Raw genomic sequence first — 27535 nt, forward strand, 5'->3', positions numbered from 1 at the left:
TGAATTTATCGGGATGTTGTTCGAGTTTGGACTGGAATTCGACAATGCAGTCTTTTATACAGTAATGTTGATTTTTGATGGCAAAATTAAAGCCGTATTCCAGGCCAGAAAGTTCAACGGTGGTGATTTGGGGGGGGGGGGAAGACATGAGAGAATTCCATTTTTTGTTATGTCTTTGTATTATATTTTGGTTGATAGCGTTAATACGTGTATTGTTTTGATTGGTGAACTCGATCCAGGCATGAGGGGTCATTTCTTTTTTAAGGTAAAATCTAAGTTGGTGTATGTTATTTAAAAGGCTACATTTTTTGTTAAATCTCTTCCTGAGTTCTTCACGGATAATCATGATAGATCTACGGTGTATGATGTGTGGTTATTTTTTACAATTATTTTTAGGAAAAAGGTGGGCAAATTTGCAGATGATATTGTGGTGGAGACATTTTTGTAAAAAGGCGATATGTAACTTATTAGAAAAATATTTAATGAGTGTGTTGGTTAGTTGAGGTTTTTTATTATTATTAGACGTGTCTAATAATAATAATAATAATAATAAAAACCGCAATGACTCCCAGCAGTCTCTGAAATACCCTGCATCTTGTTTTCCAGGCTGCTGGTCATTCCAATAGAAGCAGTGGAAGAATCATTTTCACCTCTGCCAGTGGCTACTGTTAATCTATTAGACCTTGTATCCCCCCAAGCTAGCAGTTTTCCGACCCACCTAACGCTGCCTCGATTGCATCAGCAAATATTCTTGCACCCTTTCTATTTAAGTGTATCCCATCCCTGTAGAAGCAGTCTCTCCTGTTAACAAGTACAGACCAGGCTGAAAAAAATTCTACCCCTTGAGCCTTGCACAATCTTTCCAGGGCCGAATTGCTCGACAAGTCTCTCATCATATACTCCCTCATATCGTGTCTGGACAGATTTGCAGACACTTTCAAATTCAACCCTAATTCACGGCTATTTTTCAACAGTGACCTGTACATGTTAAGTAATTCAATGTTCCATGTTCCATTAGTCTCTACTTAATTTTATTATTGAAAAGTACATTCCAGAGTTCCCCATATTTCATCCCTTGTTTCTGTTTAAAGCCACCTGGATAAATTTCTTAATGTAAAAGGCCTATTTTTATTTTTTCAACACCTCTTTCTTAACCCTATTACTGCAAAGTTCCTATCTATATTCCAATGTATTCCAATTCATGTTCCACCAATTCTAATTTTGTAGTGTTGACTTTAGCTACGTGTTTGTTATGTTCATCTATGCTCATTTGAAATTTTCTTCTTGTCTATACAGGGTGATTCACTACCAGTGCGACAAACTTGCAGGAGGTGTAGGGGGCACAAAGACGAATCGGAATCACATACATTATAGCATTGCAGGGTCCGAAATGCCTTCATCATGCGGTAGAGGACGTTGAATGGGAGGTCGCATGAACAGCGATCCCACTGGAAGTCAGCATTTGTGAACTGGTTCCCAAGGCAGTAGGATGGACGAGTATTCAAACGTTGAACTGGCCGACATGTATCTCGCGTATGGAGCTGTGGACTGTAATGGGTGCACCGCTCTGCGCTTGTACCAGGAACGTTTCCCGCACAGGCGTGCTCCTCATCATACGATTTTCACACGTGTGCACAGAAGGTTACGTGAGACTGGTTGTTTCACCAGAGGTACCATGAATCGAGAGCGAATGATGAGGACACCAGACAATGAGGAGAATGTCCTACGTCTTGCGGAAGGCAGTACGAGTATTTGAGCGATAGGCCAACGATTGGGTATTTCCCAATCCACTGTATGGAGAATACTGTCAACAAACCAAATGAGTTCATACTATCTGCAATGCGTTCAATCATTGGAGCCTGCGGATTATCCACTCCGGAGGACTTTTGCTACTTGGTTTCTTCGAGAGAAACGGTTCGCAAATGCTGACTTCCAGTAGGATCGCTGTTCACGCGACCTGCCGTTCAATGTCCTCTACCGCATGACGAAGGCATTTCGGACCCTGCAATGCTATGTGATTCCGATTCATCTTTGTGTCCCCTACACCTCCTGCAAGTTTGTCGCCCTGGTAGTGAATAACCCTGTATATACTTTTGCCACATTTGCACAAATTTTTGTATGGTATATACTCAGGTGACAGACCTTTGAACAAGCTTTCCATCTTATTAATTGGCTTAAAGATCAGTTTAGAAAAGATAACTGTAAAAAGTACAGGCTTGGATTTTTCTGTTCAAAACCAAGTTAGGCTTTGAACAGAAAATGGCAAAGGTAAAGAAAGCCAAGATGAGAACCATGGCAAACTACAGGAAACTTACTGAACAAACTGGTTTGCCACTATTGCACTTTAGTGCTGCTAGTTCGGTAAACAATATATATATTGACACATAGGCATGACATATGATGTAATGATGACTGGTGCCTTAACATTAATAAACGATAATATCATATGGTTAAATTATTGGTTTGCATGTATTGACGTGAAGGCAATGAAATGATTGATGTATTAAAAAAAGGAAAAGATTTCTTTATATTTCCTAACCTTACATTAAATGTTAGGTTACAAAATAATAGAAAAAGTTTCCTTACCTATTTTTAAAGGTTAGGTTAGGAAAAGGTTTCCTATTATTGGGAGCACACTCCAGTCTATTCGGTTAAATTATCATGCCAGTGAACTGCATTTTTTTTTTTTTTTTAATAGATTACTATTCAGCTATTGAAAAAGGTTAGGTTATTTTACACCACAGATTCAGGATGGATTAAAGCAAAAACGGTATCGTATGCGATCACAGTTTTTCACTTGAATCTGTCCTGAATTAGTGGCATAAACTAACATAACCTTTTTTTCACTAGCCAAATATTAGCCTATTAAAAAAAAAAAAAAAACAGTTCACTGGCAACATAGTTTAACCAAATAGACTGGAGTGCACACCCTGTTCTAAATTTAATCTATAGAGGCTCACATCTGGTGAGTATGGGCTTGGCACACCCAGGGTCCTGAGCTGGATATCATCATTCTACTCTTCCTTGGTGGTTCCCTTCTAATCCGGCGCCTCCGTAGCCAGGTGGACAGGAGCAGCAGTGCGTAGCACACGCTTCTTGATCAGACCTGGGTTCAATCCCATGACCACCAAATATGGAGGATGCGGAAAGGTCAGGAAATGACCACCGCAAAGCCCCGGAGCAATATGGCCTTAGTTGCTAATGCTCCTAAAAACCCAACAACAACCTTCTACTTCTCTCTCGCAGGGTAACTCAGAAATTTTTTTTAGCTGGTGCACCATAAGCCTCAGGCTTCCTTGCACTATATGGCTAGTGCAAGGAAGCACTAGCCATATTATTATTATTATTATTATTATTATTATTATAATAAAATGGTATTCTCCCGATGGTATTCTCCACCTTGTCGCGGTGGGGGGGGCTTGCGTGTCCCGATGACCCGTAGCGCTAAGTCAGCGGTAGCTTAGCTACTGGTAGGGCCTCCCAAGCTGGACAGGTCAAAGGGTAGGGGCCAGACTAAGAGAGATACCCCGGCCCTCCAGGTTGGGGGTTGCTGCAACAGGCTAGCTCCTAGTTCAGTGTAAAAAATACACAAATGCTAAACGACCTACAAGTGAAAATGAAAATGGACTGTACTTTCGGAAACGACTCGGCAAACGGAATAGGACTATGATTTTGGGATGCTGGAATATTCAAGGCTTTTCAACTAAAAGAAACTTTCTTCCAGATGAACTGCAAAAATTCAAGTTAGACATCATCGTGTTATCAGAGACAAAGAAAAAGGGATGTGGAGAGGAAATAATGGGAGAATACTACCATTTTTAAAGTGGAGTCAATAAGAGTGAAAGAGCAAGAGCAGAAGTTTCTATTGTTGTGAAAAAGAAATTGAGACACAACATCAAAAACTGGAAATTTATTAATGAAAGAATGATCTCATTGGAACTGAAAATGTATGGGAGAGAAATATGTATTTTGGGAATATATGCCCCGACTAATGACACCGCTGATACCTTGAAGGATGAATTTTGGGAGGATCTGAGAGAATTAATAGAAAAAAATCCCTAAGAACAAAGAGATATTTCTAATGGGAGATTTCAGTGCAAGAGTAGGAACTGAACAAAATAGCAAAGTTATTGGAAGATTTGGAGAGAAAGAGAGGAACGACAACGGAGATAGACTATGCAATCTTTGTGAGCAGTTCAACTTGAGAATAAACAACACATTTTTCCAACACAAGGATATCCATAAATATGCTTGGTCACAGGAGACAAGACAAATTAGATCAGTTAGATCTGAAAAATAAGATGTCAGAGTTTATAGAGGAGCTGAATGTGGATCTGACCATTTTCTTGTTAAAACAACACTTAGGTGGAACTGGATTAAGAAAATATGTGTGGACAACCAACAATGCAGGAAAGGAGAAATGCTACAATTGAATCAATTTAACGTTAACCTACTCCAGGACGACAGCATTAGAAATGACTTCACCCAGAGACTGGATGCTGCAATTAACATAGAGATAAAAGGTAATACTGAAGAAATCTACGAATATTTAAAAAATACTGTTAAAAAATAGCTCATGAAATCCTAGGCATAAAGAAGAGCCAAGGACCAAAAAAGACCTGGATTACAGAGAAAGTAAGAGCTGCTGTAGAGGAAAAGAAACTTGCATATCAGAAATGTCTGGGTGATAGGAATGATGCATATAGGAACATTTATGTTGAAAAGAAGAAAATAGCCAATCGGTTGGTAGTAGAAGCGAAAAATGAAGAAGGGGAAAGGAAATGCACAACTATTAATAGCAAATTGGGCTTCAAGCAATCAGTGGAATCATGGGAGGTCCTTAAAGACTTGAGAAAATAGAATAAACACAACGCTGGTTTGCAATTAATACCTTTGAAAGACTGGATGGAGTACTATGAAGGACTTTTAAAACAAGACTGGGAAGAGTTCAAGACGATGGAGGATTTTGGTGTAGAAGACTCAGGCTTAAAAGTTTCTGTTAGGGAAGTGGAACTCCTGCTAAAGGAAGGAAGGAATGGCAAATCACCTGGACCTGGAGGAGTTTACATGGAACTTCTGAAATATGGAGGAAGAGGAGTGGCTGTTCTGATACAAAAACTGTTAAATAGTATACTGAGAGGAGAAGAAATACCGAAAGAAATGATAACAGGATATAATACATCAATTTATAAGAAGGGTGATCGGAAAAGCTGTTCAAATTATAGAGGAATATGCATCCTAAATCTGCTGTTAAAGATCCTCAGAAAATGGATCAGGAAACATTTAGAAGCTCGAATCGAGGTATTAGAAGAACAAAGTGGTTTTTCAGCTGGGAGGTCATGTATAGACCATATCTCAACAGTACGACAGATCCTTGAAAAATGCCAATCAAAAGGAAAAAAAAAACTTCACGATTTTCAATGACCTTGAAAAAACATATGACAGTGTTCCAAGGGAACACTGTTATATGCCTTATGGGAAGCACTGAAAGAGGCAAATATTGATGGACAACTGATTAACATTATTAAGGCAATTTACAGGAATAATAGATGCAGAATTAAAGTGGGATCAGCTTTGTCACCTGAATTCCACACTTCAAAAGGCTTATTACAAGGTTGTTGCATGTCACCAACACTTTTCAAAATTTATATCGACATCTGCCTAAGATCCTGGTCAAAAAAATGTAATAAAATGGGACTGCTGATTAATAAGAACACCTATATTCACAATTTACTTTTTGCAGACGATTAGGTGGTATTAGCACAAGACTTAAAAGATGCAAAGTATGCATGTCGTCAATTGTTTGAGGAATATAAACATGGGGTCTAAAAATCAATTTTAGCAAGACTGAAATGTTGTCTTCAGGGCCAGGACATGTTCTAAATATTGCAGGTTTTAAAATCAAACAAGTCAATAAATTCAAATATTTGGGATCAATCTTACAAAGTGATGGATCATCCCAAGCAGAGATCAATAAGAGAATTGCAGACGGCGGAAAGGCTATCGGCATGTTAAACTCTGTTCTGTGGAGAAAAAATATCCTAAATAAAACAAAGAAACTTATATTTCAAACGATTGTACAAAGTCTTCTATTGTATGGAGCAGAAACCTGGACATTGAATAGGCAAGCAGAAAACAAATTTTTCTCCACAGAAATGGATTTTTGGAGACGCTCAGCAGGAACTTCTAGAAGAGACAGAAAATGGAATGAAAACATAAGGGAAAAAATGGAAGTGAAAAAGACTATTATTGACACCATCAAAAAAAAGCATCTAACATGGTATGGATATGTAAAACGGATGCAAGAAAACAGATATCCAAAGGCTATCCTGGAATGGATACCTCCTGGAAGAAGGAGAAGAGGAAGACCTAGGAGGACATGGATGGATGAAGTAAGACACCTTGAACCGCACTTTATGGCGGGAAAAAATTCCTAACAAGAAATAACTTGTAGGCTGAGGAAACCCATTGTAAATGGAAACACTCTTCTTGAAGAAGAAGATAATAATAAAATAATATATACATATCATAATGTCAGTCAATCACTTAAGGCTATGATATTATTGTTTGTTGTATTCACGCACCAATCAGCACAGTGTGTTTCATGCCTAAGTGTCAATCAATATATTGTTTTCGATTTCTGCTCCAGACCAATAGCATGCACCACTTGTTTACTGAGCATGCAGAAGCTTCGGTAGCAGCAAACCAGTTTGTCCAGTAAGTTTCCCATTGTTTGCTGTGGTTCTCATGTTGGCTTTATTTACCTTAGCCCAGTAAATATTAAGAAGGAGCATGGCAAGTGTGCTGGGGAAGAATTTGAGGATGTAAGAACACCAGACTTTGGATTGGAGATGTCTCATACGATTTAACAACAGCAGTTAGAGAAAAGCTATTTTTTTTTTTTTTTTTTTTGGTAGTTGTTGGGGCATTGGCTTCTGTGGCCATAATGCACCTCCCAAGGTTTTTCCAGTACTTTGATCCAAGCCCGAGGCGGGATTCGAACCCGCGACCTTTGAGTTGCCAGGCAGGCACTTTACCCACCCGGCTAGCCCAGTCGGCAGCTAATTTGTAATCCTTGTTCTGACTCATTATGTATATGAACATGGATCTGATAACAGGTAAAGAATTTGTAATGTGATTCTCATTTACTAAAATTATTTATCATGATGTATAAAGTTTATTTCTTGATACTATTCTTACTGAAATGATTAGCTGTGAACTCCTCTAATATTTCTGGTCATGTGGGAGCATAGACAGAAAATTTTTAAAAAATTAAATGAAATATCTGGTATGAAAGATAAAAAAAGGATACCCCACACTATATTTTAGTAATTATTTTTTATTACTGTGAATTATCACATATCTGTTGGAGACAATGCACAAATGTTAATTTTTGATCATTTCTTCAGTCTGTTTGTAAGTTTGTCTTCATTTAATTTTTTCTAATTTGTTTTTAAGTATTTTGTCACAAAAGTAAAACTAAGATTATTTGAATTTAGACATCTGATTTGTTAATTTTTAATGCAATTATTCCTGGCATTTCTCTTGTATTTGTTCATTATCTCCAACAGACATGCCTAAATTGCTGTGTAACTCACCAGCAATAACATATATAATCACAATGAAATAATGAATTTCTCTTTCTTATCTTTCATTTGACTTTACCATGCCTTTCAGAAATCTCAGTACTAATATCTGGTATACACGTTAAAAGTAATTTTAAAAAGTTAAATTAAAGACTAAGAAACACAAAGTCTTCAGATCACCTCGCAGGTGGCTAGTGTCCATATGCTGCAGTAGTAGTGGTAGAAAAGGAATATGATGCCGAAAAGCAAGCTTATGCAGCATCAGCCAAAAAAAAAAAAAAAAAAAAAAAAGCCATTACGCACATCCATTTTCCTCTAAAAGTTTGTCCAGTTCCTCCTTGAATTTATTTAAGCTATCAACTTGCACAATGATAAATGGAAGTTTGTTCCAGCAACCAACTATCTGCTGGCTAAAGACAAATTTCTGCATATCTATTCTACAACTGTCTTTCTTCAATTTCAATTTATGACCCCCCCTCAGGTTTGTGATCTGAGCAAAAGGAAGAATCCCATTACAATTGAGCAGGTTCAACCCATTCAAGGCCTTATACACCTCAATCAGATCACCTCGCAGGTGGCTAGTGTCCAGATGCTGCAGTTTGCACAACTTAAACCTTTCTTGGTAAGTGGATCCTTTTGCATATGCTATCAATACAGTGTGCTTGAAAACTGCTAGCTTGGATGAGGGAATACACAGACTAACAAATAAAAATAGCCGCAGGTAGAGGTGAAAGTGATTCTTGCCTTCCTTCTATTAGAATAAGCAGCAACCTGGCAAACTGCTGGGAATTTCTATAACTCCTGGGAGTCATCATGGAACATGTAAATATATGGGTTGTGTTTGGGTAACAGAGTAAGAACTAGGTGCATATATACTTGCATGAACACCAATGCTAGGAGTAAAGTAAATAAATTAGATTAATTTAAAGTACTGGTCAAGACATCAAAGGTGGATATTAGCATTAGCAGAGGAATATGATGCAAGAAAGCAAGGTTATATAGCATCAGCCAAAAAAAAAAAAAACCTTCCCATTTCACCCAACCATTCACAAAAATGCTTGTCTAGTTATGACTTGAACTTAATTAAGTTCTCAACCTCCACTACGAAAAATGGAAGTTTGTTCCAACTACCTACCACCCACTAGCTAAAGGCAAATTTTGGCACATCTATTCTACAATTGTCTTTCTTTAATTTGAATTTATCCCTTGGGTGAGTAATCTGAGCATGAGGCAGTGTTAGGTGAGTCGGAAAACTGCTAGCTTGGGTATACAGTAGCCACTGGTAAAGGAGAGATTCTTGCGCTGCTTCAATTGGAATAAACAGCAGCCAGGAAAACAAGATGCAGGGGATTTCAGAGACTGCTGGGAGTCATTGAGGTACAAGTCTTAGCTACCCTAACACATGGGTTGTGTTAGGGTAACTAAGAATAGGAACAGGTACATGTATACTTGCTTCTACACCAATGCTACGAGTTTCGTAAATAAAATTGATGAAGTTGAGGTGTTGACCAAAACATCAAAAGCAGATATTGTTGGGATATCAGGGACGTGGTGTCACACAGATATAAGGAATGCATAAATGGAATATGGAATTTGGGGAGTACAATGTGTACAGAAAGGGCAGACAGGGTAGGAAGGGAGGAGGGGTTATAGTATTAGTTAAGAAACACAAAAAATCCAAGGAGATACAGCCAGTCGACATGGCTGGACAGTGCAGGGTTGAGTCAGTTTGGTGTGACATAAGCACTGGAAAATCAAAATTGAGAGTAGGAGTGTCTTATAGGCCTAATGACTCTGATGAATATAATAAACAACTGTACAAGAAAATAGAGTAGGCCAGTAAATCAGAGAGTCTTATAATGGGGGATTTTAATTTCCCACAGATGGAATTTGTGCATTGGTCACTCACACGCTAGCAAAGCTTTTGTGGATTTATTGGATGATTGTTTTCTACGGCGGCATGTTTGGGAGGCAACTACAAGGGGTGTAATACTCTTGATCTGATTATCAGTAGTGATTCTTCATGCATTAAGAATCTGCAGATGAAGGAACCACTAGGTGGCAGTGATCACAGTGTACTGAAGTGGGATTTACTCAAAGAGGTAACTGCCATCAGGGGTAAAGGGAAGGGTTTTTACTTTCGTAAAGGTGACTACGGAGATCTGAGACAGTGTTTAAATTCTATACAGTGGGACGAACTGATGATGTTACCAACAGCAAATTCAAAATGGGATGCATTCAAAGAATGAATCTTGGAAGCTACTAAGCTTTTCATACCAAGTAAGAAATATTGTTAAAGGATTAGGCCTAAATTGATGTCAGATGAACTAATGAGACATGGCAGAGAAGAAAAATACATGGAATACATATAAATTAACAGGTGACACGGAAGCTTATGATAGATATAAGCTGGTCTGTAACCAAGTCACAAAGGAGGTTAGGCAGGCAAAGGCAGATTACGAGGAATCTTGACAAAGTATGCAGGGAAAAAAAAAAAAAAACAGCAAAGAGTTCTTTACTTATGTAAATTCTAGAAGGAAGGGGATGAATCAGATTGGTCCACTGGATATCGATGCTTCAATTGTTGATGATTTTTTTTTTTTTTTTTTGGTAGTTGTTGGCGCATAGGCTTCTGTGGCCATAATGCACCTCCCAAGGTTTTTGCAGTACTTTGATCCAAGCCCGAGGTGCGAATCGAACCCGCGACCTTTCGGTTGCCAGGCAAGCACTTTACCCACGCGGCTAGCCCAGTCGGCACTGTTGATGATCTTGCTCAGATAGCTAACAAACTAAATGAGTATTTTGGAACTGTATTCACACATGAAGAGTTATTCACGGAGGGGAATGCCAGAGATAAATTAAACTCTGCAGTGAGCTAGATGATTTTGTAATAACTGAGAGCAAAGTGGAGGAGAAATTGTTGAAGATAAACATAAGAAAGGCACCTGGGGTGGACGGGATTTATCCAGTTATAATAAAGGAGGCAGTAAAGGAAGTAAACAAACCCACAGCCATAATTATGAGAGCTTCTTTGGACTCGGGGAAGGTACCCATGGACTGGAGATGTGCAAATGTGACCCCAATTCACAAAGGAGGATCAATAAAGGGACACAAGTAATTACAGACATGTTAGTTTAACTTCTGTTCCAGGGAAATTAATGGAGGCACTGGTTAAAGAAGCACTGCAGGATCATCTAGACACAACTTTAGTTATAGTTCAGACACGGCATGGTTTTGTTAAGGGGAACTCTTGTCTGACCAATTTGATTGGATACTATGATGTGGTCACAAAACAACTGGATGCAGGGAATAACTTTGATATCATATATTTGGATCTTAGAAAGGCTTTTGATACTGTTTCACATGGAAGACTGCTGCACAAATTGGAGCAGTGTGGCATTGGAGGCAAATAGCTGCTATGGATAAAGGGATGGTTGAGTGGGAGAAGACAGAGAGTGGTAATCAATGGACACTGCTCATCGCAGACTAATGTTATTAATGGAGTCCATCAGGGTTCAGTATTGGGTCCATTGTTGTTTTCTGTATTTATAAATGATATCGATGATGGTATATCAGGCTTAATGTCCAAGTTTGCAGACGATACGAAGGTTGGCAGGGTTGTTAAGGACACTAATGAGAGTACGCTGCTGCAACAGAATCTAAAAAAGTTGAGCAGATGGGCTGAGAGGTGACAAATAAAGTTTAACATTGACAACTGTAAAGTACTACATTTGGGAAGCAGCAACCCTAGAGTGACGTATCAACTGTGTTGTACTACACTGACAGTGGTAGAGAATGAAAAGGACCTGGGGATAATTCTGCAGGCAGATATGAAGTTTTCTGAGCAGTGCAGACGGTGTGCAAGAGTAGCTCATAGTGTCTTGTCAATGATATATAGGAATTTTTCTAGCAGGGATAAGGAAGTGATTATTCCGTTATATAAGGCCACACCATGAGTACTGTATACAGGTCTGGAAGCCTCATTTTAAGAAGGATATAGAGTTGTTGGAACAAGTACAGAGAGGGGCAACAAGATTAGTGAATGGAACAAAGGGTTGCTCTTTCGAAGAAAGGCTTAAATTTTGCAAATTACAGTGTCGGGAAACTAAGCACCTGCGAGGTGATCTGATTGAAGTATATAAAACCTTGAATGGTTTGAGAATGCTCAATGCTGATGGAATTCTTCCTCTTTCTCAGAATAATCATTTGAGAGGGCATACATTTAAATTGAGAAAAGACAGATCTAGGATCAGTGTGCAGAAGTTTGCCTTTAGCCAGCTGGTGGTTGGTTGGTGATCAGACTTCCATCCTTTGTTGTGGAAGTTGATAGCCTAAATAAATTTAAGGCTGAGCTGGATAGGTACTTGGAACGAAAGGAGGGGTGAAATGGGAGCGTTTTTTTGTTGTTATTTTTGACTGATGCTGCATAAGCTTGCTTTCTTGCTTCATATGCCTCTACTAATGCTAATGGCAGAAGGGGGGTAATTCTGGGGAACTTGAGAACACTAGACACTGAATTGAAGACATCTCATACAATGTAACATCAGCAGTTAGAGAAAGGCTAATTTGTAATCCTTGTTCTGACTCATTATGCATGTGAACAAGGACCTGGTAAAGGGTGTGCAATGTGCTCATTTATTAAAATTATTTATCATGGTATATGTGTTTGGATAGCTTATTTCTTGATGGATAACATCTTATTTAAAGACATGATTAAAGCTAAAGAATAGTATCATTCATTGTATTGTTATGTATCCATATTTAATTAACTGGTGACATATAGTTAGAAGCTGGCACATGAAAATTAACAGAGTAGCTGCCTCAGTAAAAGAATTAAATCATAAAACCCCTGTGGATATGTTAAAATGACACTACCATCTATCATGTACAATGCAAACTACGAATCAATGTTATGCAAGTCTCCGTGCCTATATGCAGCTAGAAAGCTACACTATATAGTTTACTCAATGCAATCTATAAATTAGAAATTTTGTCTTCTCATCCTGGACACATCACATGTCTCATACTGAATTAGAATTTGAAGACATTGTTGGCTGTACTGCAATGGTCAGACTCATGACCCTTAGAAACTTAAATCTCAATGCTAGTGACCTGTTGTCATTCTGTATAAATTTCTTTTATTTTTATTTTTATTTTTGTTACTCATGGCCTCTGGTTATGAAGCATTTGCTTATTTGTGAGAAATCATTGTTGCATACTCATGAAAATAAGGACATTATATACTGACCTTGTCTGTAATTCGGGAAATGCATTCACCAAGAAGACCATGAAGTACTGCTAATTCTCTTCCTGTGTCAATGTGACCATCAAACTCATACTGAGTTGGATAGCGACTAATGTCTACAGGATCCTGTGAAAAGGATATAAGATATAATGTAATTTAGTAATGACAATATGTGGTGTTTATCCATAGATTAATTATATAATCTCAGTGTAGATACACCATAGTTTACCCATAAATTTAACTACATTCGTAGTGTAAAGGCATTGTTTAATTTTATCTCATATTGTGGCTGCCTTTACACTATGTATGTAGATAAATTTATGGGTAAACTATGGTGTATCTACACCGATATTATATAGTTAATTTAAACCCATATCATATCATGCCTTGTGCATTTAATCTTCAAATACGTTATCATTCTGTACACCATTTGGCATCTCTCATATTGTGGAATGACTTCACAACTGTGATGGCATGTTTGCAATATCATGATACCTGCCTGCCCGCCCACCAGTGATGAAGCCAACCAGCTTCGAAATGGCCATCTGGGTGGTGGTGCACACTAAGAATAAATAACAGTAGTCTCCTCTACTAAAGGAGCATTATATATTCGAAGTAGTGCAATACCTGGTATCTCGTTGTGAAGGCAGCCACAATATGAGATAAAATTAAACAATGCCTTTGCACTACTTATGTAATTAAATTTATGGGTAAACTATGGTGTATCTACACTGATATTATATAGTCAATTTATGATAAATTATGTATAATTAATGATATATAATTTATCATATTATGCCTTGTGAACCTTAAAATAGATTAATTATATAATGAAATACTTTTATACCACACGAGATTTTCAAAATTAATTATTAAGTAAATTTTTGACCATCACTTTTGAAAAACCCTGTATATGAGCTGAAATTTAAATAGAGCAAAAAGGGCAAATTAACATTAGCATTAGTAGAGGCATATGATGCAAAAAAGAAACATCTGTTATTTCTAAAAATGTGTCTTTGATGAATTGACCATCAGAAAATGATTTGCATTTTTTTGCAAGAAGATGATTCACTTTAAATGATGCCAAAAAAAAATCGCTTCCGATTTCACTCACCTATTCACTCCAAAAGTTTGTCTATTTCTTCAGTGAGTTTATTTAAGCTATCAACTTCCACAACAACAGATGGAAGTCTGTTCCAGCAATCAACAACTGATGGGGCTAAAAGCTAAAAGCAAAATTTGCACATCTATTCTACAACTGCCTTTCAACAATTTGATGCTATCAGCATCAAATTCAACAATTCATGCTATCAGCATTGAGCATGCTCAACCCATTCAAGGCTTTATATGCCTCAATCAGATCACCTTGCAGGTGCCTAGTCTCCAGATGCTTCAATTTGCAGAACTTAAGCCTTTTTTGGTAAGACCAAAGTACCACCTTTTTCCCCCTCATCAATCTTGTTGCCCTTCTCTGTACTCACTCTAACAACTCTATATCCTTCGTAAAATCAGGCCTCCAGACCTGTTCACAGTATTAAAGTGTGGCCTTATACAAAGAGATAATTACCTCCTTATTCCTGCTAGTATATTATTTACAAGACTGATGATCTGCTCTGCTCAGCTCAGAAAACTTCATATCTGACTGCACAATTAGCCCTAGGTCTTTTTCATTCTCCACTACACTGAGTGTAGTACCGTACAGTTGGTATGTTACTCTAGGGCAGGGGCAGCCAATTTAATTTGTGATGCGATCTACTTTTTTTCCTTCAAAATGTGTCGTGATCTACCATCTCAAAAATTTCATTGCACAAGGTTAAAAAAGTTAATGAACACATATTGAAAAATGTTGTTTATAAATTTTAAAATTCAATACAATTCAGAATTCTTATTTTAAATTCATACGTATTTAAAATTTTAATTTATGCGAAGTTTGTCTTCATTTCAACTGCCAAGCTTTCAAAATCGGGGATATACTGTGATAAGGCCAACCATAAAGAAGCTTCTGTATGCAAGTCCGTAAGAGCACAGTGATTCTTCGTCTTTATTTGTTTCAAATATGAAAAGGCTGATTCACACAGATATGTGGAACCAAAACAGGAATTTAAAAGTTCACTGCATTTTTTTACATTTGGGTAGTTTTCTCGGCAAACATATTTACAAAAGTCTTCTTCTGATGATCTGGCTTTTAGGAAGATATCGTTTCCCAATGTAATAATTTCATTTTCTCCATGTGAAAAATTACAGCGATTTTTTTCTGCATTTGTTTCATATCTAAGTGGACATTAAATGGATAAGATATATATTGAATAATATCTTCAATTATTTTAAAATCACTGATTCTGGTTTCAAAATCGTCCACAACATTCTCACTTTCAGAAACATATTTCTCACTATTAAGTTCAAAAACACGATATTTTTGCAAATGACCTTGCATATTTGCAAAATGGTCGAATTTTTTTTTCTTTGAAATCCTTAGCCATTGCCAAAAACTGATATTCATAAGCAGAAATACTACTAATCGTGTCACCCACATTTTTATTTTTTCCTTGTAATTCCAAATGCAGATCACTTTTACTGGTAAAATCTGCCAAAAAAGCCAGATCACACAACCACTCCGTATCTTTTAGCTGCTGATAATCATCTCCCCTTTGATCAACAATTTTTTTAAAATTTCATTCAGCAAATTTCGAAATCTCTGTAGAAAATCTCTCCGACTCAGCCACCTCACATCCGTGTGTAATATCAGATCTGGTTCATTTTCATCGAGTTGCATTTTGAAAAGTCTCCTTTGAAGAGATTGTCCTCTGATGGAATTCATGATTTCGAAAGTGATGTACATAATACTTTTAGTATTTAATCTTTTGCTTGCTAACACTTGTTGGTGGATGATACAGTGGTAACTCAAAAAATCTGGGAATTCATCATCCTTTTGGCACAATGCGATGAATCCGTTAAGATGCCCTGTAGCTCCATCTGTTGTTACTGATATAAGCTTAAATAGTGGTAATTTAATTTTTTCAATAAAATGTTTGAATGAGTTAAAGATATCAAGACCTCTAGTTCTTTCTTTTAACGAAACCATACCCAGCAGTTCTTCTCTAGTGGCAGAATCATCGAAAAACATACCAACAAAAACAAGCAATTGAGCTGTATCACTGACGTCTGTAGATTCATCCAGTTGTAAAGAAAAGGACACACAATTGTTCGCTCATATTTTTACTCATTTTGTCCAATGCATTGCATCACAGTATTTCAAGATAATTGCAAATCTTGAAGGGCACTTTTAATTTCATTTTTATTCTTAAAATTTTCAAAAAGAGAATCTGTTATTTCTAAAAATGTGTCTTTGATGAATTGACCATCAGAAAATGATTTGCATTTTTTTGCAAGAAGATGATTCACTTTAAATGATGCTACAGTTACTGCTTTAGATTGTAAATTAGGTGTCATGAAGAAATTTTGTTACGCAAATAATCTGGATTTAAGTTCTAATTTATTTTTTCTAAGGTCACTATTTGGCGTTAAATTTGACTGGTATCTACCATGTTGTGCATTGAAGTACCTTTCTAAATTTCCTTTTTTGGGTATAATGTTCCACGGAAGCATTGCAAATCAAACAGCAACATTTTTCTTTCACCATTACAAAAAAAAGTATTCTAGTTCCCACTCTTGATGAAAATTATATGTTTTACTCTTTTTTGTAGTATTTATTTTAAATCAAAAGGTATTAAATTAACATAAATACTGTCCAGTTATTAAATCAGCAAATGCAATGCTTACTGATTAAAACACTTTAAGTTGCGGGAACCAGTAAATATTCTGTCTGTACAGCTAACATAAGATAATTGATGAAGAGGATTCCTGAATGAGGAAGTTGTTTCCAAAATAACCAGACAAACAACCACCGTTTATTGCTCTGTTTGGTTATATCCTTATAAGAATCAGTTTTGAATGCCTTTGTGATATTTCTCTAAAGCTATTTCTGGAGGTCATGACCATAAAACAATAAAAACAATTTGCACTTTTCTGTTAGTGCAATCTAATTATAAATGGGTAGTAAACTCAATCTTATTGCATTTGCAATAATACCGACAGCTGGAATTCTGTGGTATTTTATGTTATTGTGGTGAAATTTGTTTCTCCTTCAATGAAATCTTCAATCATGCAAAAAAAAAAAAAAAAAAAACAAGAATAAATTTTCAAAATCTGCTCTTCATTCCTATTTTTTAAGCTTCATAAAAAATAACGTGCAGGTAGCAAAACCCTTCTGTGCAATATAAAATTTTGGTAGTATACTTGTCACGCAAATTGAGGGATGACTGTATATTTAAAATTTGTCGTGATTGACAAAAATTAAAGCACGATCGGCTTGCTGGCCACCCCTGCTCTAGGGCTACTGTTACCCATATGCAGTACTTTGCGTTTGTCAATGTTAAATTTCAGTTGTTACTTCTCAGCCCATCTGCCCAACTTTTCTAGATCCCATTGCAGTAGAATACAGTCATTATTGTCATTAACAACCCTGCCAACCTTTGTATCATCTGCAAACTTGAACATTAACCTGATACACTGTCATCAATATTATTCATAAATATACATAAAAACAATGGGTCCAAGACCGAACCCTGGGGGACTCCACTAATAACATTAGTCCGCAAAGAGTGGTGTTCGTTGATTGCAAATCTCTGTTTTCTCCTATTCAACCATTATTTTATCCATTGTAGCAACTTGCCCTTAATGCCATACTGCTCCAATTTGTAATGTTGTCTTCCATATGCAACAGTATCAAAAGCTTTCCTGGAATCCAAGTGTATAATATCAAAATTATTTTTGCATCCAGTTCCTATGTGACCCCATCATAGTATCCAATCAAATTTGTCAGGCAAGACTTTCCCTTAATAAACCCGTGCTGTGTCTGAATTATTACTGCAGTCTTGTCTAGATGATCCTGCAAAGCTTCTCTAACTAGTGACTCTGTTATTTCCCCAGAACAGAAGTTTAACTAACAGCTCTGTAATTATTCTTGTCACCCTTTGTGAATTGGGGATACATTTGCACTTCTCTAGTCCGGGACAACCCCTGACTCGAAGGATACTATCATAATTATGGCTAAGGGTTTGCTTACTCTCTTTTCTGCCTTCCTTAATATAACTGGATAGCTCCCACATGCCCAGGTGCCTTTCTTATGTTTAACTTCAACAGTTTTCCCTCCACTTTCCTCTCAGTTATTACAAAATCTTTTATTAGAGTTTGATAAACTTCTGGCTTCCACTTCTCTACAGAATTCCTCATGTGTGAACGTAGACACAAAATACTCATTCAGTTTTTCAGCTATCTGAGCAGGATCATCAACAGTTGAATCGTTGATATCAAGGGGACCAATCTGATTTATCCCCTTCCTTCTAGAGTTTACATTAGTAAAGAAGTCTTTGCTCTTTTTCTTTGCATCCTTTTCTAAAGTTTCTCATAATGTGCCTTCACTTGCCTAACTTCGTTTGTGACTTGATTACAGACTAGCTTATATCTACCATAGGCTTCTGTGTTGCCTGATAATTTATATGCATCCCATGCAGTTTTCTTCTCTGCCCTGAGTCTCATTAGTTCGTCTGATATCCATTTAAGCTTACACTTTGAAGAGCATTTCTTAAAATTGGTATGAAAACCTAGTATCTTCCAAGAATACTTCCTTGAATGCTTCCCATTTGGAATTTGCTGTTGGTAACATCATCGGTTGGTCCCACTGCATAGAATTTAAAAACTGTCTGAGACCACTGTAGTCACTGTGATATATAAACATATGACAAAATTAACTTATTTTTTAAAGTATTAAAATTTATAAAAAGCTACACAATAACATAAATAATAAAATAGAGTTAAATAATAAAAAAATCAATTAATTTTACACACCTTGCAATCTAATACAACATACCTGATAACAACTCCTCACTTCTTTGTCCTCATTCCTGCATCCTCAATGCTCCATCCTTACTGTACAAGGATGCAGCATTCTTCACAGCCTCCTGACTTTGCATGCTTAAGCAGTAGCAGTGAGATTGACAGCCAAAAGATAAGGAGATGTTAACAGCTGTTAAATTTTAGCTCATTGTTCTGATGACATGAATGGCAAGGGCTATGAAATATCATCTTTGTGTCAGATTTAGTGTAATTAGTATTAATATTAGTAGTGGTGCCTCCGTAGCCAGATGAGCAGGAGCAGTAGTGCATAGCGCACGCTTCTTGATTAGACCGGGGTTCGAGCCCGTACCCACCAAATACAGAGGATGCAGCAGGTCAGGGAATGGCCACCGCATATTCCCAACCCGGATAAAGGGAGAGGATTGGCGTCAGGAAGGGCATCTGGCCGTAAAAATTGCATGCCAAAACAATAAAAACGCCGACCCCATATAATAATGGGAAAAGGCGAGGACAAAAAAAAAAAAAAAGTATTAATATTAGTAGTAAGCAAATGATGCATTAAAGAAATACACCAGCCAGAGAAAAAAAAAAAAAGAAATCGTTTCCCATATCACCTCTAACAGTATGTCTAGTTCTTCCTTGAATTTATCCAAACTGCCTACTGCAACAACAACAGATAGAAGTTTGTTCCAAAATGAACTACCTGCTGGCTGAAGGCAAATTTTCAACATTTATCCTGTAACCATCCTTCCTCAATTTCGATTTATGTCCCCTTATGTTGCATAGTTTGAGCAAGAGAAAGAATACCATTAGCACTGGGCTTGCTTAATCCATTTCAAAGCTTTAAACACCAAAATCAGATCACCTCACAGACGCCTAGTCTCCAGATGATGCAATTTGCAGAACTGAATCCATTTCTTGGTAAGAGAACCCTTTTGTTTCTGTTATCTTTTTCTGCACTCATTCCAGCAGAACCACACCTTGATTGGAAACTGTTAGCTGTGGGGGGGGGGAATACACAGACTAACAGAAGGCACAGGTGAAAGTGATTCTCACACTGTTTCTATAGGAACATGCAGGAGCCAGGAAAACAGGTGGCTTCAAGGCCTGCTGGAAGCCTTCATGGAACAGGCAAATACATGGGCTGTGTTATGGTTAATACGAGTAAAACCAGGTGAATGTATACTTGCATATACACTAATGCTAGGAGAATATTAAATTAATACGATGAATTTGAAGTATTGGTGAAGTGCTTGAAAGTGATCAAACACAGAGACTGCGGAGATTCGGAGACATGGTGTCACTCAGATATAAGGAATGGAGACTTTGAATTTCGGGAGTACAATGTGTACAGAATGAACAGACAGGACAAGGGGGAGGAGGGTTATGCTCTTAGTTAAGAATCATAAAATCTAAGGCAGTGCATCCAGTTGATATCAGTGGCCAGTGCAATGTTCGATCAGTTCAGTGCTACATAAGTGCTGGGAAAACAAAAATGAGAGTATGATTGTTATAGGCCTAAGGACTGTGATGAGCATAACAAACAACTGTACAGAAAAATAAAGAGGGTGGGCCGGTAAATCAGAATGTCTTATAATGGGGGATTTTATCTTTCAAAGTATTGACTGAAACTTCTGGGTTGATTGCTCACATAGTAGCAAGACTTTTGTGGATTTACTGGATGACTGTTTTCTACAGTAGCATGTTAGAGAGGCAACAAGAGGAAGCAATATTCTTGATATGAATATCAGCAGTTACCCTTCATGCAATCAGAATCTGCAGATAAAAGATACACTATGATCACAGTGTGTGGATGTGGAAGTTACTTAAAGATTTAACTACCATTAAGGGTAAGGGGAAGGAATTTTGCTTTTGTAAGGGAGACTGAGATGGTCTTGGGCTGTTTTTAAATTGCATGCAGTGGGACCAAATGATGACATTAACAACAGCAAATTCTAAATGGGAAGCATTCAGAGAAATAATAAAAGAAGCTACCAGGCTTTTCATAGCAACTAAGAAATATTGTTCAATGTTTAGTTTAAGATGTCCAATAAACTGATGAGACTTGTGACAGAAAAGAAAAATGTATGGGATGCATATAAATTATCAGGTGATACAGAAGTCTATGGTAGATATAAACTGGTCTGTAATCAAGTCACAAAGGAGGTTAGGTAAGCTAAGGCATATTAATAATAGAAGATAGAAGTCTATAGAAATCAATAGAAGTCTCTGGAAAATAATGCAAAGAACAGCAGCAAAGACTTCCATGCTTATATTTTCAGCAGAAGGAAAGGGTTGAATCACATTGGGATACGTCATGACTTTAACTGTTGATGGCCCTGCTCAGGTTGCTGACAATCTTAGTATTTTGCCATTCACACATGTCGAATTCCTTAGGGAAGAGGATAACAGAAGTTCATAAAACTCTAACAAGGAGCTAAATAAGTTTGTGATAACTGAAAAGAAAGAGGAAGAGAAATTGTTGAATCTAAACATAAAAAAGGCACATAGGGTGAATGGAATCAAACCAATTTTATTATGGGAGGCAGAAAAGGAGGTAAGCATACCCTTAGCCATAATTATGAGTATACTTGGATGATGTGCAAATGTATGCTCAATTCACAAAAGCAGATTGAAAGGTGACATGACTAATTACAGTCCTGTTAGCTTAATGGCTGTTCCAGGAAAAACAATGGCATCACTAGTAAAAGAAGTAGTAGTAGTGGCATGTGATGCAAGAAAGCAAGTGTATGAGCTCATTCAGCACCAGCCAAAAAAAAAAAAAAAAAATTACAAAACAATCCCCTCTAAATGTTTGTCCAGTTCCTCCTTAAATTTATTTAACCTATCAACTTTCAAAATGACAGATGGAAGTTTGTTCCAGCAATTAACCACCCACTGGCTAAAGGCAAATTTTCACACATCTATTCTACACCTGTCCTTCCTCAATTTCAATTTATGCCCCCTTAGGTTCGTAATCTGAACAAGTGGAAGAATCCAATCAGAATTCAACGTGCTCAACCCATTCAAGGCCTTATACACCTCAATCAGATCACTTCGCAAGTGCCAAGTCTCCAGCTGCTGAAATTTGCAGAACTTCAGCCTCTCCTGGTAAGAGGATCCCTTCCTTCCCCTCACCAATCTTGTTGCCCTTCTCTGTACATGCTCAAGCAAATCTACATCCTTCCTAAAATGAGGCCTCCAGAACTGCATGCAGTACTCAAGGCGTGGCCTGACCATTGCCTTATACAGAGGGAAAATCACCTCCTTTTCCCTGCTAGCAAAATTCCTGTATATCATTGACAACACCCCATGACCTGCCCTGTCTGCATTGCTCAGAAAACTTCATATCTGACTGCATAATTACTCCCGGGTCTCTTTCATTTTCTACCACCCTAAGTGTAGTACCACACAGTTGGTACATTTCTCTGGGGTTACTTCTACCCATATGCAGTACTTTGCATTTTTCAATGTTAAACTTCGGTTTAACACTTCCCAGCCCATCTGCCCAAATTTTCTAGATCCTATTGCAGTAACACACTGCCATTACTGTCATTAACAACCCTGCCAACCTTTGTATCATCTGCAAACTTCGATACTAAGCCTGATATACCTTCATCAGTATCATTGATAAATATACAAAACAACAGTGGACCCAACACTGAACCCTGTGGGACTCCACTAATAACATTAGTCCACGAAGAGCAGCACCCATTGATTACCACCCTCTGTCTTCTCCCACTCAACAATCCTTTTATCCATTGTAGCAACTTACCCTTAATACCATTCTGCTCCAATTTGTACAGTAGTCTTCCATGTGCAACAGTGTCAAAAGCTTTCCTGAAATCCAAGTATATGATACCAAAATTATTTTTTGCATCCAGTTCCTTTGTAACCACATCATAATAACCAATCATATTTTTCAGACAAGATTTACCCTTAACAAACCCATGCTGTGTCTGAATTATTGCTGAAGTCTTGTCTAGATGATCCTGCAATACGGTTAACCAGTGACTCCATTATTTTACCCAGAACAGAAGTTAAACTAACTGGTCTGTAATTACTCGTGTCACCCTTCGATCCTCCTTTGTGAATTGGGGACACATTTGCACATCTCCAGTCCATGGGGACCTCCCCTAAGTCCAAGAATGCTCTCATAATTATGGCTAAGGGTTTGCTTACTTCCTTTGCCGCCTCCTTTAATATAACTGGATAGATCCCATCCACCTCAGGTGCCTTTCTTATGTTTAACTTCAACAATTTCTCCTCCAATTTTTTCTCAGTTATTACAAAATCATTGCACCCTGTTACAATTTGATAACCTTCTGGCATTGTCAAACCTTAATAACTCCTAATGTGTGAATGTAGATGCAAAATATTCATTCAGTTTGTTTGCTATCTGAGCAGGATCATCAACAGTCAAACCATCGATATCAAGTGGAATCAGATTCATTCCCTTCCTTTTAGAGCTTATATAAGTAAAGAAATCCTTGCTGTTTTTCTTAGCATCCTTTGCCAAAGATTTCTCATAATCTGCCTTCGCCTGCCTAACCTCCTTCGTGACTTGATTACAGACTAGCTTATATATATCATAGCTTGTGTCGCCTGATAATTTATATGCATCCCATGCAGTTTTCTTCACGAGTCTCATTAGTTCGTTTGACAACCATTTAGGCCTAAACTTCGAACAATATTTCTTAATAGGTATGAAACGTTTAGTAGCTTCCACTATTAATTCCTTGAATGCTTCCCCCTTAGAATTTGCTGTTGGTAACATCATCAGTTGGTCCCACTGTACAGAATTTAAAAACTCTGAGACCACTGTAGTCACTAAGTAATGCAGAACCAGCTAGACTCTTGCAATTATACTACAGAATGGATTTTGTTAATGGATGGTCTTGTTCACCAATATAATTGGCTACTATAATCCAGTAACAAAGGAGCCAGATGCAAAAAATAATATGGGCTTAAGTTGCTAATGCTCCTAAAAACCAAATAACAAACAAACAAACAAGCAAAAAATAATTCTGATTTCATATACTTGGTTTTCTGAAAGGTTTTTGATATTGTTACACACAAAAGACTGCTCTGTACAAACTTCACCAATATGGCGTTAAAGTCAAGTTACTTCTATAGAGAGAGTGGGCTAATGTTATTAGCGGAGACCCGAGGCCTCATTTTTGTTTTAATATCTATTAGTGATATTGTTGAAGGTATATAATGCTTAATATATAAATTTGCAGATGATACAAAGGTTGGAAATTTGGTGATGATAGTAGTCAAGGTAAGCTACTGAAATAAGATCTAAAAAAAATTAAGCCAATGGGCTGAGAAATGGAAGTTGAAGTTTAAAATTGACAAATGCAAGGTACTGCATAAGAGTAACGGTAATCACAGATTAATATAATCAAATGTGGTTACTACACTCAGCATAGTGGAAAATGTGCAGTTAGATAAGTTTTCTGAGTAGTGCAGGTGCGCTTCCAGGACAGGTCATGGTGTTTTGTAAATGATATACAGGAACTTTGTTAGCAGGGATAAGGAAATGATTATCCATTTGTATAAGGCCATAGTTAGGCTGCATCTTGAGTACCAAATATGGGTCTGAAGGCCACCTTTTAGGGAGGATGTAGATCTGCTGGAACAGGTGTAAAGAGATTGGTAAAGGGAACAAAAGGGTGCACCTACTAAGAAAGGTCTCAGTTTTGCAAATTGCACCACTTGAGACTAGGCATCTGAGAAAAGATCTGATTAAGGTGTTTAAGGCCTTGAACAGATTAAGTAATCTCTATGTTGATGGCATTCTTCTTCTTGATGGGACTACATGAAGGGCCATAAATTCAATTCAAGCAAGGATTGTTGCAGAATAGATGCACAAAAGTTGGTCTTCATCCAGGGGGTTTTTGACTGTTGGAGCAAACTTCCATCTCTTGTGTGAAAGAGGATAGTTTGAATAAATTCAAGGAAAACAAATTCTTGGGGAGTATGAATGGGTAAAGTGGTTTATTTTTTTTTTTTTTTTGTCTGTTTCTCTATAACCTTGCTTTTGCCTCCACTAGCACTAATACTTCATTTGCCACAACTAGCACTAATACTAATACCATAAGTTCACTTCCCTGACATCATTTAGCCATTATACTAATATACCAATATAAGTCAAACTCTTATAAATTCTCAAAATCTTATTTACAAACTCCTGTAGCAGTGTATTAAATTAAAATCTGTATTTAGAGCATTACTTTGCCCTTTCTTTTAAAACTTTATGTTATAGCATTTCATTACCATGCATAATAAACTAAAAAAAAAAAAAAAAATGAGCATACTGTACTTCTTTATGAAGGTCACAAAAGCAACATCTACAGACATTAAATTAAAAGCTGTATTTAGATCAATATTTGGCCCTTTCTTTTAAAACTTTATGTTATGGCATTTTATTACACTGCATAATAAACTAAAGAAAGCTAAGATCATACTGACATATGATCTTAGACACAAGTGAAGTTTTTTCATCACTCTTATTGACATATGTGTACATGGGAGACTTTATGTAATCCAGTCATTCCTCATTGTCTGTGTTTCATACTGTAATGCAAATTGATTTCAGTGCAAACAAAACACCTCCATATGGAAGCACACTTACTACAAGAAATTGAACACTCTTGAAAGTTTTCTTTTTCCAGTTCTCAAAAAGTCAGCCCAAGATCATAACTCCTGAAGAATTACATGAATTGTTTATCTGTCTGACAAAGAAGATAAATAAATTCATGAAATTTTAAAAGGTGAAGCAATGTACATTTTTGTAAATAATATATATATACAGGGTGATTCACTACCAGTGCGACAAACTTGCAGGAGGTGTAGGGGGCACAAAGACGAATTGGAATCACATAGCATTGCAGGGTCCAAAATGCCTTCGTCATGCGGTAGAGGACGTTGAACGGGAGGTCGCGTGAACAGCGATCCCGCTGGAAGTCAGCATTTGCGCCCATTACAGTCCGCAGCTCCATTTGCCTCAGTTCCCGAGGCAAATGGAGCTGCAGACTGTAATGGGCACGCCGCTCTGCGCTTGTACCAGGAACATTTCCCACACAGGCGTGCTCCTCATCATACGATTTTCGCACGTGTGCACAGAAGGTTACGTAAGACTGGTTGTTTCACGAGAGGTACCATGAATCTAGAGCGAACGTTGAGGACGCCAGACAATGAGGAGAATGTCCTACGTCTTGCAGAAGGCAATCTGAGTACGAGTACTCCAGCGATAGGCCAACGATTGGGTATTTCCCAATCCACTGTATGGAGAATACTGTCAACAAACCAAATGAGTTCATACCATCTGCAATGCATCCAATCATTGGAGCCTGCGGATTATCCACTCCGGAGGACTTTTGCTACTTGGTTTCTTCAACAGAAATGGTTCGCAAATGCTGACTTCCAGCGGAATTGCTGTTCACGCGACCTCCCGTTCAACATCCTCTACCGCATGACGAAGGCATTTCGGACCCTGCAATGCTACACGATTCCGATTCATCTTTGTGCCCCCTACACCTCCTGCAAGTTTGTCGCACTGGTAGTGAATCACCCTGTATATACAATATACACTAGGCCTCTTACAGCTTAGAAAACCTGTACCCACCAATTGGCCTAACACAGTGTATTAACCATGTATATAATTTAATTTTTAATTTTCATTTCATTATCTATCTGTCATATTTTTCTCACTCACACAACTGGCCTTAAATACATGATGTACTCACTCCCAAACTTTCGTTCAAGGTCCTAACTACAGGAACGGGTTTTGCAACCCCGAATTACCCGAGCCTTTACTTTCCTCTACTTCATTCATCTTTCTGCTTTATTTGTCAATACTTCTTATGTCCTGTGAGCCATTAGTTTATCGAATGCAATATGCAGGATACTACCTTCTTACTTTACCCAATCTATTTTTTGCCTTAACAAAGTTTAGCTGCTTTTCACCACTACTTTGTAAGCTATTATATCCCTCAACTATCCTAGGCAGTTTGGGCAACATGTATTTAACAGCGTTCATCACCACATATTGCATTTCAATTTATATGTCCAACTAGCCCACAGATACCATACCATACAATTTTTTTTTTTTTTTTTTCGCACCATTTTCTAATGATAGGAACTGCTAGCGTAACTATACATAAATATACTGGCGCGCCGCCATCTTGGTCATTTTCAGTTTTACAAGGTAACAGTAACTTCCTTTCTTCTTGCTTATTCCTACATTCCAATATCATTACTTCAGTTTTTTAAATTCTTTTTACTTGCTTCTGTAAGGTCATCCATGATCTGTATGACCTACATAATATATTTACATTTATTGGCACAATTTATTAGACCTTATTCTTGCCGCAAATTTTCAAATTTTGTTCTTAACACGTGTCTACAGCACATGTGCACCATAGCATACAGAACATGTTGGAAACAGAAGCAAGAACATTGCTGTCTTTCTCATAATTTTGGTGGATAGCCTCTGATAAAAACACTGCAATGCAGTCTTATTTTGGTCGCCTTTTCATTTCTTATTTTAATTTCTTGCCAACTATTTATCTCTCTCTTTTTTATATCTTACCTGGTCACCTCATCCTACCATATATCACTACATTCCTTGTCCATTTCGTCAAGTTCACTTCTGGAGGCATATATATATATATATATATATATGCCTCCAGACCACCAAGTGGTCTGGAGCAGAAGTGCAATAGCATGTGCACTTTGAGTAGACTGGGGTTGAATCCCCTGAATGCTAAATACAGTTGAT

General features: G+C 37.4%; 1 protein-coding gene across 3 annotated transcripts in view; it reads right to left on the reverse strand.

Moving 5' to 3' along the window:
- LOC150087601 (ras GTPase-activating protein nGAP-like) overlaps nucleotides 1-27535 on the reverse strand; it is a 604257-nt gene that overhangs the window by 115438 nt on the left and 461284 nt on the right. For all 3 annotated transcript variants that reach the window (XM_090369159.1, XM_090369157.1, XM_090369158.1), the window contains exon 18: nucleotides 12835-12957. In XM_090369159.1, coding sequence (XP_090225285.1) covers nucleotides 12835-12957 — 123 coding nt within the window. The remainder of the gene's footprint in view (nucleotides 1-12834; nucleotides 12958-27535) is intronic.

This window comes from Mastigoproctus giganteus, chromosome 3 (genome assembly GCF_048544385.1).
Source record: "Mastigoproctus giganteus isolate SK-2022 chromosome 3, ASM4854438v1, whole genome shotgun sequence".
Classification (NCBI taxonomy): Eukaryota; Metazoa; Arthropoda; class Arachnida; order Uropygi; family Thelyphonidae; genus Mastigoproctus; species Mastigoproctus giganteus.